A 15,779-nucleotide genomic window follows, 5' to 3' on the forward strand; every position below is an offset into this window, starting at 1 on the left:
TCCTGAAAGTCGAGAAGGAAAGGGGGAAACAATTAGGTGTAGATATGGGCAGTAAACCCCACCCTAAATGTACCTGACACTGTTCACAGACATATCCAAGATCAATGTTTTCTCTTTGAAGAATCAGTTCACATGACATCCCGGTGGCAGCTCCTTGTGACCTTAGGCAAGTCACTTTTTCTCCCTGTGCTTCAGGCACCAAAAAAATAGATTGTAAGCTCTATGGGGCAGGGACTCGTGCCTGCAAAAATGTTATGTGCAGCACTGCATACACTCTCAGCCCTATACAAAAAAAAAACGGGGGAAAACAATGAGTTTTGAGTTTTAAGGCACTGCTTGTTTAGTTTTAATCCATCCAACATACAGAATGTCATTATTCCTTAAAGGAAATAGCTTGCATAAATGAGCTAGTAGAGGAATGTGAGCACTAGGACCATGCAGGCAGTGTCAGCATAAGCTCAGAGCAGTGTCTATAACTGAGTGTTGTCTCCTCTTCCCTTCTACTATCTGTGTGTCTGTATAACAGCAGCAGGTGGTGGTATGCTGCTGCTGCTGATTCTGCTCCTCCTGCAAAGGTGACACCTCAGTCAATCCTCACCCAATGCAGAGGCTCCTTCACACTAAAGGGGAGTTCCAACAAACCCTAGGATCTGCTACCTCTCAACTGATCCAGGAATTCATCAAACTGCTCCCTGCCCAATGAGAGTCCAGGAGCCAAAGGCAAAGCAACTGCATCATCCCTGCTTCTTCTCATCACAACCTCCAAAAGGAAGACCTCTTCAACTGCTCATCACAACCTCCAAAAGGAAGACCTCTTCAACTGCTCATCACAACCTCCACAAGGAAGATCTCTTCAACTGCTCATCACAACCTCCACAAGGAAGACTTTTTCAACTGCTCATCACAACCTCCACAAGGAAGACCTCTTCAACTGCTCATCACAACCTCCACAAGGAAGACCTCTTCAATTGCTCATCACAACCTTCAAAAGGAAGACCTCTTCAACTGCTCATCACAACCTCCAAAAGGAAGACCTCTTCAACTGCTCATCACAACCTCCAAAAGGAAGACTTCTTCAACATCATCAAGAGCCTCTGAGTTTCTCCCCTTGATCTCCAGGGACAGAAAGCAGTCCCATTTTTACATTTTCCTATGAATTATTTATGCTACCTGTGAATTATTTGTGACAATACTGGAACACAAAATCCCATAAATTGCCCTTTTTAAAAAAAAAAAAAAAATTTGCTCACTTTACAAAAACAACCTTTTTAAAACGGATTTTTTTAATATTCAGATTTAAAATGTATTTGTACAAAATCTTGTGTCACCAAGTGGAAATATAAATGTTCACAGTATCTAACAGGAAAATCTGAGCACACCATTAAAAGAAAGATTATATGAGTGATATATATTTGTATTACTTTGTGAAAAATGAAGAGAAACAAGAAGTTTTGGAGGAACTGTTTTTACAAGATGCTGCAGGTGATTGCTTTGAGGTTGTATTAATAAAAAAAGTACCCCATGCAGTGAAATCTTTACCTACATTATAATTTGGATTATTTGCTGTTCTTTCTCCACTTTGGAAAACACTTTTGGGAGATACCATGTTCAGTTTAACCAACCCTGGAGCACCTTTAAGGATTCACCATAAACCCCCTACTGCTGCAGGATTAAGACATTGCCCTAGGACAGTGGCTTCATCTGAGGGTAACCAAGCCACTTCTAGGATGTACTTTGCTTTTATTTTAATTCTGCTTATTCTGACCCCAAGAGTTGACTCTTCCTGGTGGTAAGTACTGTACAACACCCAATCCCCCCATTCAGGACCCTCTGACATAATGGCATTTAAAGAGTTAAAAGCCCTGTCTGGTTTTCAAAAGGAAATGCGATTTGTAATGTTTTGCTGTTAAATCCATGTTATCCTAAATACCCTTAGGGGACAAGGTTTAGAATATTAAGAAGCTTTGGGGGATTTTAAAGGTTCTCTTGCAAATGTTGGCTTTCTAGGTTTCTTATCAATAGGTAGTATCTGAAATAGATCTTTGGTGTCCTGATCCCATATACAACTACAAATAATTGTAGTTACTTTAAAGGTAGTATGTGTTCTATTGTAGGACCCTTATACTATGTGAAATCTAAAGTCTTAAAGAATACTGTGTCTATCACACCTTATAACCTCACTCTAATAAATAACTGTATAAACAGATCAGAGCAAAGTGTACAGGGAAATATTTTTACTAGTCATGCTAAGGCTCTTTGCATGTTCATATTGTCTGCAAGTAACAATAATGTAGCCTAGTTATTTGGTGAGGCAGCTGTTTGTTTTAAAACTGATCTATTTGGATTATTTAACAATGTGTGACTTGTAATAAGGTATGTAAGACATGCTGCAAAGGAGTTAAACTGATACACTGAAATCTGTATAGTGAACCTACTGATGTCCAGAGAAGATAAAATCTAGACAATCAAAATTACCCTTCGGGGCTTAGCAAATTCCTCTACGTCCAGACATTAAAATATTCATACTACATTCTGTACATAGTCGATTCTCATGTGCATTTCTGCCAGAATGGAGGTGTATGACTTGGACTAAAAAATAAATAAATAAATATATATATATATATATATATATATATAAAAACTCACACACATATATAGCAACAACATCTACAGGGATGGACAGGTCTTAAAAAACAAAGCTAGCGTTTATTCACATACATATCAACGTCTCTGTCCCCCCTAAGATTCTTCAAAGATGCTAGGACAGGTCCGAAACGTTAATAGGTGAATAAACGTTATATTTATTTTTTAAGACCAGGTAGTGCCTGTAGAATTTGTTGCTACACACACAAATATAATATTATACACATACTCATACACACACACACATATATATAGATATTTTCGCATTAACATTACATGTAAAAGGAGCTACATGAGCACATATCGCTCCTTATTTAGAGTTTGATGGAGTTTTATTAATATATTTTTTTACATTCCCTTTAATAAAGGGGTTTTTTTTTTAATCGGCAGCTCAGCAGTTTTGGGTTTCACTAGCAAATGGCAAGTTTGTCATTTTCTTGCTGAAAATCAGAAAATATTTACCAGCTCAGCAGCCACAATGCAAGTAAACAACACCAGGTCTTCTGTTGCAGAAATATGTAGTTGGCTTTACTGGTCAGACTGTATGTATCCAGCGATAAACATAGACACGACAATACTTATATACAAATAAACAGAGCCCAGACTAACTGCTACAGTCAGAGAAACCATCCATTAGAAAAAGAAGCTGCAGATATTCCTTTTATATGATGTGTGTGGATTTTTAATTTATGGAAAGATGGGATTAAACCGGAAGCGAGAAACTCATTTACGACCCATTTGCAGAAGAAAGTCTAAAGATACATGTACAGTAGCATTCTAAGAACTCAAAGTCAAATATGATGAGGATCATTTATAAAGTCTCCCGCTCTAATACTGGAGCAAAATTGGTGACAAAATACTGCACTAGATTGATGAAATAACACAATCCTATGGGTTTCAATTGGAATATTTGACGGTAATAAATCTGATGCAGTCTTTGTGTGCCCATTTTGTAGCCGGGAGACATTATTAAATAATTGCATACATCCTTTCTTGATTTTCCTGAAAAAATTAGGTCTTCCCCCCATCTATTTCGCTTTCTGATCACAATAATATTTTTCAAGCCCACTGGTTAAAAAAATTCAACATATCGCATTAAAATGGTTTATGTTGCGCAGAATGCACTTCTGTCTAATCCAGTGTTTTTAAACCTTTTTGTTTGTTAAGGAACCCTATAATTATAGTGTGAAATTCTGCGGAACCCCAACTTTCTCAAATAGCGCGTCTGAGATCAGATGCATTGTAAGGAACGCCAACCCTCTCTAATAGTGCCTCTGAGATCAGATGCATTGTAAGGAACCCCAACCCTCTCTAATAGTGCCTCTGAGATCAGATGCATTGTAAGGAACCCCAACCCTCTCTAATAGTGCCTCTGAGATCAGATGCATTGTAAGGAACCCCAACCCTCTGTAATAGCACGTCTGGGATCAGATGCATTGTAAGGAACCCCAACCCTCTCTAATAGTGCGTCTGAGATCAGATGCATCGTAAGGAACCCCAACCCTCTCTAATAGCACATTGCGCATCGAAGATCAGATGCACTGTAAACTCTGCTGTATTTGGTACAATTCTGAAATTACCTGAAAATTGCAGGGAACCCTTTAGGGATACCCAGGGAATCCATGGGAACCTAGGAACTCCTGTTGAAGAACACTGGTCAACTCTCTACTAGGCATGAAGAGGTTAAGATACAGAAATGTAATCTTGAGTTGACACACTTCAGAGATGGGATGGGGGGGGGGGGAGCTGGACAGAATATCAACATTGAATTATTCTAGAAATTCTTGTGTTTGCTGTTCCAGTATTAAGCAAACGGCAGTTGTGAAAGTCTGTCTTGATAAACAGGATTACATAGATAGTCTAACTCTACGTCTACGTAAAAGTGTGGTATCACAAGACATCTTTTATTATCTCATTTGCACGGATCTAGAAGTATGTATACATGGAGAAAGAGGCAAGAAAGAAAAACATCATTTTTTTTTTTTAAAGAGAGAAAAGGGAACATTTAAATAACAGACAGGCATTCCGCAGCTGAGTCACCCGTCACTAAAAGGGTTAATTTAACCCTCTCAAGAAGCACATGTACATGAATGTGGTGACTGTTGAATAAGTTCAACTTGTAGTATAAAGGGATAATCTGATCATATCTTTTCTACATGTGTCAGGTCAGGGATCCAGAGAGGCTGATTTGACTTTTTGTTCGAACGATAAAAAATAAAGTAAAAAAAATAATAATAAATGAATCGAAAGGTTACATTTTATTTTCATTCACATGACCCGGTTTCAGCCTGTGTATATATTGCAAAACCGCTTTAAGATCTGGTGTATATTTTATTTTATTATAGGTAGATGAACAAACCCCATATTTAATCATGCTGGTCATAAAATATAATTCCCAAATACTGCGTGACTGTTCGCCAAGAGCTTACACAAAGCCTAACCTGCCCTGTGCTACAGAATCCGCGGGTTATGTCTGTGGCTGCGTTTCTGTGAACATTCTAGATATGTGCAGCGTGATTCACATGGTTTTTATTTGTATTATTTGTCATCAGAAATGTCTTCCCTATATTGTGCGTGGCAAGAAGAGTGTCACATTTCACCCCTTTGTAAGTAAACTTTCCACCAGACCCGTTATGCCCTCTACAGTGATTCCTGCCAGTCTGTCCCTAGAGCACGGGTAGCCAACGGCAATCCTTAAGAGCCAACAACAAGTCAGGTTTTCAGGATATCCCTGCTTCGACTGGGCCACTGATTGAGCCACTTGTGCTAAGACCAGGGATATCCTGAAAACCTGCCCGGGTTGGTGGCACTTGAGGACTGGATTTGGCTCCCACTGCCGTGGCTAGTATAATCATTTGCATGAAACTGCTTTAACGTGGCAGTCCCACTTAGAAACAAAGGGATCCCTGACATTGATATATTCTATGATCTGAGTGGTTGACAACCTTTTAAAAAAAAAAAATACTTTTTAACCTGTAACATGGGAATCAGTGGATAGGATCACTGTCTAATCTTTATATGTTGTTTGAAGAACCTACTTTTCCACTCGCAAAAATGTCACCCCCTTCTTATTCCCTTTGTCTTAATGAGTCATTATAAGGCTAATTGCCTAATCAAGAGAGAGAACAATATGTAACTACCAGAGAGAATGGCAGAGTTCACATGAAAAAGAATGATTTTTTTCCCAGGACACAGAAAGTTTCACTAAAATAATGATTACGTTTGTGTGACCCCTTCACTGCCAGCTGTGTCTGAAGCATACTGAAGGGGTTTAGGAGCCTTATTGCATTGTCGAGTTGTTTCACTTTGTTTTTCTAAATGGAATAGCTCCTTTAAGGGTCCTAATAACAGGGGTGGGGAATAGCCACAACATCATCAATTTGTAGAGCAATGAGGCACTTAGCAGCTGGTCTCCCACCTTGGCTCCAGGCGTCTTGACCTGGATGCGCCATTAAAACAGATGCCAAAGGGTTAAAATATTGCTTTTATAGATCAGCGCTGAGCATCTTCATGGATCAGCCTCTGGGTGATTTCAACCTGTTCCCACACCTACAGTACCATATTCCTTCTGCACTCACCTCATTGTGCTGGAGTGGGGAAGATGTTCTCCTATTCATTTGAATGAAGCTGAGTGCTTTTCGAAAAAGTGGGAAGCCGCTTCACAGCTTATTAAATAAAAGGCCACCGGCCAGATTCTACAAAGCTCAGTTAAATCAGGGTTCATAACTTGACAATACTTTACACCATAACGGACATAATTTTCCCTGTGGTTAACGCATTATCGCGTATCCTCAAAGCTAATTATATGCAGAAACAACAGCCGATCTACATATTATTAGCATAGGCTTAATGCCACGTTTTTGAAGCATAACGTTGCGTTATCTTCCAATAACGTGACGTTCAGTACAGTATGTCCTGGCGTGGTTCCCACCCAGACCCTGCATTAAGGCTTGAATTGAACCAGAGGAAGAGAAGAATAACGCTATGTTACTTAGTTCATGCCTAACTGTGGCGTTACACCCGTGCAGGTGATGTGGAAGCCCTATTTCAGGGTCTGGATGTGAGTGACACCAAGTTCAGCTCTGAACTAACAAACGCAATGTTAACGGAGTAATCCAAGCCGGCAATTTTTTTTATAGTATTGAAGCAGGGAGTCTCCGGAGCTGGACCCCATTCATTTGAGCTTTGGGGTACCCCCTGTTTCCGGAGATACTTACCTCTGAAGTAGGTGCCGCTAGCTGTTCCCCGCTGAGCAAGCAGGGCTTTAAAGTTTAAAGCTGCTGTGTCACATAACCAATAGGAAGCTGCAGTAATGACGTCATGGCTTCCTATTGGCCCGCAGGATGCAAAATCTTTGAACAGCGAACATACTGTGAACCCTGGCAGCCGAGGAGAGCTGCTGTCGACACCTAATTCGGAAGTAAGTATCTCCGGAAGCAGTGGGTCCCTGAAGTTTAAATTAATGGGGCTCTGGACACCCTCTGCTTCAATTGCCTCTTTAATTCCCCATGTTAACTATAAGGCTGCGACGCCAGTGCGTTTTACAGCGGCTGGGCTGGGCCCACTAGGTACTTTGGCGCGGAATGTGCAGACGGGTTTTTCAAATACAAAAAAATTGTATTTGCAACTTGCGACTGAGGCGTGGCCACGCCCCCCACCCCGGCGGTTAAGCCAATAAGGGCCATGGCCACACCCCTGAAAACACCAAGGCACGCCCCTCACACCTGTCGCAATCTCTGCCTCTGTCTACAGACTGTAGATCGCGGTGAAGCGCTGTGCACGCGCCTTCCCCCCCGCCGGGCGCGCGTGCTGCAGTGCAGACTGGGACCGCGGCCTGTCAGACTTTTGTGGATATGTGATGTTATGGTAATGTATAGTTTGCAAATCATTTGTATGTAATTATCACTAACGGCTCTTAAGATGAATATTTGATCACGGCAGACTCCCTTCAAATCAGGTGTCCGCCTCATTCTTCCACCTAAAGAACATAGCCAGGATTAAGCACTTCTTTGACCATTGTAATGCACTCTACCTGGGCAGGCCCAGCACTATTAGGGACCCCTCTATCACCACCACCATCACCACCTCCCAAAGAAAAAAGTTTCCCCCTGAAAAAATGTTCCACCAAAATCCCCCGCCCCCCAGATTGGAAGCATGGGGACCCTGAGCTGTACCATGTTAATTTCAGCTCCAGGGACCCCCTGCTTTCTGATATACTTACCTGCTTAGGGGTATCAGTAACTCCTGCTCAGGTTTAGATGCCCCATCACATGGGCCAATAGGAAGCCGTGATGTCATAGGTGGCTTCCTATTGACCTATGTGATCTGGGTTTTTAAACCTGAGCTGAGATACAAGCACCCCCTAAGGAGGTAAGTATCTCAGGAAGCAGGGGGTCCCCAGAGCCGAAATTAGTGTGATTTGGATTCGGAGACCCTCTGCTTCAAAACTACATGTTATGCTGCTACCCTCTCCTCCTTGCCACCCTCTGAGACCTGCCGCCCCTAGGCCGTGGCCTACCTGCTTACCTGCTTATGGGCCTATTAACCCGGGTCTTTCAGAACAAGAGCTGCGCCACCTGCAGCTGATGCAGAATTCTCCTACAGGTTGTTAACTAACCAGACCCGTTCTTGCCATATGACATCTGTTCTCTGCACTGGCTGCCTGTAAAATGGCGAATTTATTTCTAGATTGGCTTGTTGACATTCATGGCCAGGGTCCCACTAGCTGAATGAGCTTCTTGTTCCCTACACTCCCATTGACTTCATCCTGGACTTCCTTGACATCCTTTGGGGCTCGAGCTTTTGGCCACGCTGCTCCCACTCTCTGGAACAGTCTGCCTCGTACAGTTCGAGAGGCGCCCTTTCTAGAAATCTATAAAAACAGGCTCAAGACCTACCTGTTTACCCAGGCATTTAATTAATGAACCACAACTTGTTCGCCATTTAACAACTACAGTTCTGTCCCATCCTGTATTGTATCTTTCTCTATAAACTTAAACGTTTTCTTATGTTCCCCTTTTTGTAACAGTGAAGTGCTTTGAGTCCTATTGGGAGAAAAGTGCCATATAAATAAAGTTATTAATATTATTATTATTGTTGACGCTATGCACTTTACGGGAGAAAACATGACTTAACGTTGAATATGTCTTTAATATGAATACGTTGGGTAAACGTTACGTTAAGTGTATTAACGGTTTTGTGGATCTGGACCCAAAAGAGAAATAGTTCTATGTATTCTCTTTTTTTAGGGGACAGATTGGGGACTATGGGCTCTCTGTATCAAGAGGTATGTGTGCCCTGACGCGGTTGCGTAAAAAAAATAATCGACGTTTTGTCCATTTGAAACGCGATCTATTTATGAAGTATATTTTTACTGTTTTAGAATTTGGCGCATGCTGCACTTGTATTCTGCACTAAAAAAAAGAGTTACGTCACCTTTAAGGTGACGGAGAAAACCAACGCAGAAAACCGTCAAGAAAAGTAACGCAAGCTGTTTCTTAACACATAAACCTGCCCCAATATGCAAATGTAACCCCGCCCTAACTCCTGCCACTTGCTCCATCCATCCCTCACCTCAACGCAGACGTATCCGAAAATTGCACTATTTTAATACATAGATGCTGCATGGCGCAGGCATATTTTAGTGCGCGTTGCACCAAACGGTTTTGCACCGGAATTTGTCATTTGATATATAGAGCCCATAATGAACATTTCAGGCATGGTGACGCTCTGTAGAGTTTAGCTAAGGATTCGTAGGAGATAGGGAGTGATAATACCCACGGTTATGACACAACATACAAAGTTTCCTTTAAATACCATCACAAAGCCCTGCTCTATTCAGAGATTAATATATTGAACAACACAGTGTAAAGCAAGTACAATTATTGTAATATTTGACACTTCTTATCACTGGATAAATACTATCAAGAAAAGCCATGGGCAGTGTGTCCGATTTCAGGAGTGAAAAACACAGGGAAGAATTATTTCTCATATATGGTATATATATTTTCTTTACAAACAAGAGCAAGTACATATAGTGTAACAAATGAACAATATATTAATTTTGATTCACGTTAATAGAAGTTACCTTATTATAACAGTGAAGTGTGTTAACCCATTTTTTTACCATACTGAATTGAAGTCAGAAGGGCCTAATTATTCTCGTAGCTCCAAAGCGTCATTCCGCTTCTAAAGAGCCCTTTCCGATCACATTGCATGCTCTGCGATTCTGTAAGCCCTTCTCGCATATCCAATCCGTGTCTAAAAGGCTTTTCTAGAAGTGGTTTCACTCCAGCTCTGCCAATCCTATCAGTTGGTAAAAAAAAACTGGCATTTTGTTCACGCCACCTCCCGGGCGGCGAGATTGGTACTGCGAGTTACATCCAGAGCCTGAAATATGGGTTTGGCTGAACAAAACTCATGTTAGGGAATGGAGTTAGCACCATCTCATGTCATTCTGCTTCTAAAGCAAGTACAATCCGGGCATTTATAGATGGGGTTTAGAAGATGCTATGTGCAATAGAGAATAGGGTTTTTTCTCACATGCCGCTACTTCTGAACATGAAAACCCCGCGCGGTTTGGCACTGATAAATTCGGAGCTATGAGAATAGGCCCCATAGACTTACACAAAAGCTACATTAATCAGCAGTCGCAACAACATTTTAAATTCATGTTTTCATAATTGTAACCGTCAAGCCCACGGGAGTTGAACCATGTTGTGAACAGGTTTAGCTCCTGGTGCGTTGTCATGTAAAATCCAACAATACCGCCAGTGTACCATTAGGATGCCGCAACTGATGACATTGTGGCTTCCTTGTGGCCCACAGGAACCAGGGCCAGCCTTAGAGCAAGAAGAGCAAGGCGGCCGTCTTGGGCACCATGCCCCTGGGCCCAATACCCCCGTCCTCCTGCTCTCCTCTCCGGTCGGAAGTTGGATCCCAGCGCCAACAGGATGGAGAGGAGGAAGCGCGGGGACCCTGGACCGGCAGAGATGTAGGTGTGAGGGTGTGTGTTCACTCTTACCTTGTCCACAGCGGACCGCCTCCAGCAGCGTCGCGTTGTCCCGGTGTCATATGACATTCGTTGCCATGGTAATGTGATGTACCATGACACCGCAATGTCATGACGCTGCAATGCTGCCAGAGGGCTGCTGGTCTAGGTTAAGTACCCCCATTTTTTAACAGGGGGGCCCGCTACCAGTGTGCCGCCTTGGGCCCCACAAAGCCCGAGGCCTGCCCTAATTTGCCAGCCATAGTGATTTACCAGTGGGGGCATCAAGCAATGTCACCAAAAACTAAGAATCTCAGAAACCGGGATGTCCCTGGATCTGCAAATAACACTGTGAAGCTCCGATGAACCCCCAATTACAATCATGTCAAAATATCGATACAATACAAATTTGAGCAGTTGGGACTGCTGTAATACGTTTAATAAGATTGTTGGTGTTTTCTTAATTTGAACATGGTCAGTTGTGGTATTTGGGGATTTGCATACACTTCCAATCTCCAAAAGATCTTTTTTCTAAACGTGTCGCCACAATTTAAATGTTAATTCTGCGCCGTGCAAACGCCAGCTTGCACTGCAACAAAGAGATTTACCAAAAGATTCTTCCCCGCAGAATGAGTCAGATATTTGGGGATGTTAGAAGGCCACAGTTGGGCAGTGGGGTTGTAATATTGTAATAGTATCCAGCACTAGAGCTGGTTTCAAATGTGCAAATCATACAATTGTATTGTGTTTATTCTCACGGGGGAGGAACCCCAAAGTTGCAGTGCTACCTATCCCCCAGAAGTGGAAGCATCTACTTTAGTACCAGACCGTGCTATGGTGCAGTGACCTGTCTGAATTTGAACAATCATTACCTGGACATCGACATCCATTTTTTAATGGAAATTAAGATATTTGCATCTTAAGAGTAGCTGAGTAGTAATATCACTGAGTCTGAAGTGGGAGAACCCCGTGGGAATCCGTGTCAGCTCTTCTTATGACATTGTGCATGTCACCTTCTTTCCCTGTGCTTCAGGCAACAAAATTAGATTATAATATAGAAAATCTTTGGTGCATGACTCATTGTGCCCGTAAATTCTACGTACAGCGCTATACAAGAAACGCATTTAATTATTATTTTTATTATTTCATTATCCTAAGCACTGTAAAGTTAATATTAGAAAGCAGAATCAGAAATCAGGTTAAGATGGGAAAGATCTGAAAGAGTCCCAATTTGCAACAACCATGTATGCATTGCATCATAAAATAAACAATAGAACAATGGGAGTTATAGTGTATCACAACAGGTGCAGCAAACATATTTTACAAGCACACTGTGGGACAGGGAATGTAGTATGCTGGGAGGCTGGCAGAGACAGTCAGAAAAGGTAGACGTGCGCTAAATCACAGAGCCTAACCGTAAAGGTTAGCAAGTGCGTCCGAGTATGGGGAGAAGTAGTCATGAGTCCAGGCTCTTAAAAATATCCATTCAGAAGTGAGTCTTTCTAGATTTCCCTTGGAGGTAGAGATGGGCGTGTTTTATTTTTTTGCGGATTTGGATCCACCTCGGATCACCCAGTTCCTTTGTTCCGCGGATTTCCGCAGATCAGTCTTAAAAAGGAAAATCCGCAGTTTCGGAATTTTTATTTTATTTTAGAGAGCAATCCGAAATCTGTGGTCGGGTTGTTAAAAATCCGGACACAGATTAGTCCGCAGGGATCTCTCTCTCTCTGCGGATTAATCCGTGTGTGGATTTTTAACAATCCGGCCATGGATTGCGGAATCCACAGATTGTATTCTTAAAAATCCATCCGGATTGTATCCAATGTCGGATTTGGAAAGATCCACACAAATGTCTAGTGCACTGTCCGCAGACAGATTTTAGTGGGGGGGGGGATACATTTTTTTCTAAAAAATATGGGAAATTACAGGAAACGGATTTGGACTGGTTCGCCCATCTAAACTTGGAGGGGCTGGGAAGAAGATGTTTGTCTTATACGAAGGTTACAGATGTTCCATAGGAAGAAGGCTGTGAATCAATAAGGTTTTAGGCGTAAGAGAACAGTAGAGACAAAAGGATTGGAAAGGAGACAGCCATGAGTGGAGCATAGGAACCAGGTTATACGGAGAAATCAAAGTGGATGTATAATACAAATCAAAAAGTTAACAAAAGCATGTGAAGAATGAGTATGTATACAAAAGCTGGAAAGCTTGTTAGCTTGATGAATTCCTCCCAATGAGTCATCATCTAATGACATCTGAAGCAGTTTCCCCATTTGAATTCCAGTACAAAACTATTTCTACATATCATTCAGTATTGAGTCACTGAGGGAGATAATTCAGGCTACTAGACTGGCAGTTTTGACTGCACAAAGGTTTTAGAGTAATATATCTATTAACATTGTTGTTAACATATCAAGAGGCGAATAGGCTTTGTTTTTCAACCCCCTCTGCCCCCCCCCCCCCAAAAAACCTGAAAATGTGTTGGTGCTACTACATTTCAAGACATTTTGCATCTGTTAACTGCTTCAGTGCCACCAGGGCCAGCAACACATTGCACAGCAACAGGGTAAACATTGGGGAGTCTCCATTGGAACTTCATTTTGAAAGGGGTTGCACAGAAAGGGGGAGAATCTTTTTAAAATAAGACCACTTATCTGAAAAATAGACGTGGTATTCAGTAGCCCTGAGCTTAGTGAGGGGAGGCACAACCACCAGGCCAAGAATCCCCCTTCCTTACTTACCCCTCTGTCCTCTAGCCCCATCAGGCTACTGGTATGGCAGTTGGGGGGTCTACTTGTGGCTGGGGTGGGAGGGGGAGCACTGGGGGGTGAGTTTAAGGGCAGGGAAGGGGAAGGAGCAGGTATTCCACTCCGCTCCCTATGTTAGTTTCCCATCCACCCCTCACTTTATTTCCTGTTCTCTTGATATGTGTATTTATTTTATTGTGTCTAGGTATATATATATATATATATATATATATATATAGATGCGAGTTGGAGCATCATGTTGCCTTCTTCACAGCGGCTGTTGTTGGTGAGGTGGGCTATAACCTTGCCAGACCAGCCCTGTAGGTACAGTGATACCTAGTTGTGACATTTAATGGCAAGTGGGCAGGACTTACTAGGCAGTGGGTAGCTGGGCTCACCCTTGCAGCTGATTATTATCTGAGCGGGTATGGCTGTGTGGTACCTGGCTTGGGGGTTGCGAGACACAGTTGAGCGCCGTTGGCCTTTCTGTGTGGAGCACTCTGGCAGGGTTTTTATAAAAGCTGAGGCTGTTTGAATCTCCAGACCTTTTAAGGGGATGTTTGAGGGGGGGGTGTTTTATCGGGGTGGGTGAGGGGGGGCTATATTGACTCCAATGTCATGAGTACCTTAGTAACATCACATTTGGACTACTGATTGCAGCAATTTTGCATCTGGGAGATATTGATAAATGACCCTCTCGGACTATGTTTCAATTGTAATGTCTTTGTTTTTTAAATCCATTTATTGCTGATCAATTAAACTGCCAACTCCAAACGGTGCATCTAACACACTTGTATTAAAGCTGCAGTTCAGGCAATATCCTGCATGTGTGTTTTTTTTTAATAAATTAGTTCTGTAGTATGAAAAAATACTTTTAGCATTTTCTGTTTTTAAAAAAACAACTTTGAAAGACCAATTTTCTTGTATTCTATTTTAACAGCCATTTGCTAAGGCACTGCCCCTTCATGTCCTGTCACAAGCCCTGGCACACCCCTCTGTCAGCCCTGCCCTCCCTCTAACACATGTCAATGCAGGTTTGCTCATGAATATTCATGAGCTTCCACTGACAGACAAGCAGAATATAAACAGATCCCTTCACTAATTATGTCACCAAATTTCGACCTATCAATACATGGAGAACGAATTGACCTGCAGCTATACATTTAGGTAATTAGAGATTGCACACATAAAACTATTGAAGTAAAAAAATAAATTAAATTAAAAAAAAGACTGAACTGCAGCTTTAAATCTATCACACGTTATGTACATTTGAAACAGATGCACTTGAGTGGAATATTTATTCATTCACTTGCTACAAGGGGTAATAAAATATGACCCAATTAAAATACTAAATCATTTGCAGGCCTATTACATGGGCAATTCTTTGTAGGATCAAAATGTATTAATGGCAGTAACATGTTTAATGGATTACATTTGGGTGCTGGATAACCTTTTATTTTATTTTTTTTAATCAAAATCCCACACTTGTAAGTATTAAAAAAAAATTGTTGTTTCTAAACATGTTGAGATGAGACTTGGGATGGGGTTTGATATTCTGTGGCTACTCCATTTTGTCTGTCGCTATATTCAGCAAGAGTTTGCACCGGAAAGACTCCCTCCCCCTCTCCCTTCCTTTAACTTTATTGGCTGCCAGAAAGAATGAAGTTGGGCATGAGTGGCCAACTCCAGTCCTCAAGAGCCACCAACAGGTAAGGTTTTAAGGATCAGACATCTGCGCTGAAGCAGGGATTTCCTTAAACCTGACCAGTTGGTGGCCCTTGAAGACAGGAGTTGGCCATCCCTGAAGTAGAGTCTGGGGAGGAGGGGGAGGGTTCAGAGTGGGCCCTGCTCTCAGATTCCCTGGTGTGCCTTAAATGCCCCAGTCAAAAACTGGTATGGGATATGAGTAGAGGAAAGTAGAGGAGACCTTCGTTTGGCAAACATTCACCCATTCTAATGCCCAGAAATGCCACTTAATTTCCAAAGAACGAGAGGCCGCACATTTATAAGGCATATAACTTGGAGCCTGTATCAGTCACTGGATGGCAGTTCTATCCATTTTTTATTAGTGAACTCAAGGCATATTCAACAAGCAGCAAAATGATTTACAGATTGTTAACTAATAATCAAGTGAGTAGTGATTAGAACCCCGAGCATTCTCAGAGAGAATTCTCAGAACCCAAAGGTTCTCTTTTTTGCCCGTCTTTCCCTTGAACAACAAGTGAGCGTGCAATCTTCCCAAGCAAAGGGAGGACGCCTTCGCTGCATATCAAATCGGGGTGTGTTCTATGGCCATCATAATATAGTTTGAACTCACGCATTTTGCGCATCTGATGCTTTAAACATCATGTCACAGAAAATCATTCAAGATTTTTAAAAGAACACACTGTGCTGGCCTG

The 15,779-nt window shown here is 41.9% G+C and overlaps 1 protein-coding gene across 2 annotated transcripts in view; it reads left to right on the forward strand.

Moving 5' to 3' along the window:
- Positions 1–521: 521 nt before the first annotated feature.
- WNT2B (Wnt family member 2B) overlaps positions 522–15,779 on the forward strand; it is a 46,077-nt gene continuing 30,819 nt past the window's right edge. For both annotated transcript variants that reach the window (XM_075615272.1, XM_075615273.1), the window contains exon 1: positions 522–1,789. In XM_075615272.1, the coding sequence (XP_075471387.1) occupies positions 1,605–1,789 (185 nt within the window). In that variant the 5' untranslated portion in view covers positions 522–1,604. The remainder of the gene's footprint in view (positions 1,790–15,779) is intronic.

Source organism: Ascaphus truei, chromosome 9, assembly GCF_040206685.1.
Source record: "Ascaphus truei isolate aAscTru1 chromosome 9, aAscTru1.hap1, whole genome shotgun sequence".
NCBI lineage: Eukaryota > Metazoa > Chordata > Amphibia > Anura > Ascaphidae > Ascaphus > Ascaphus truei.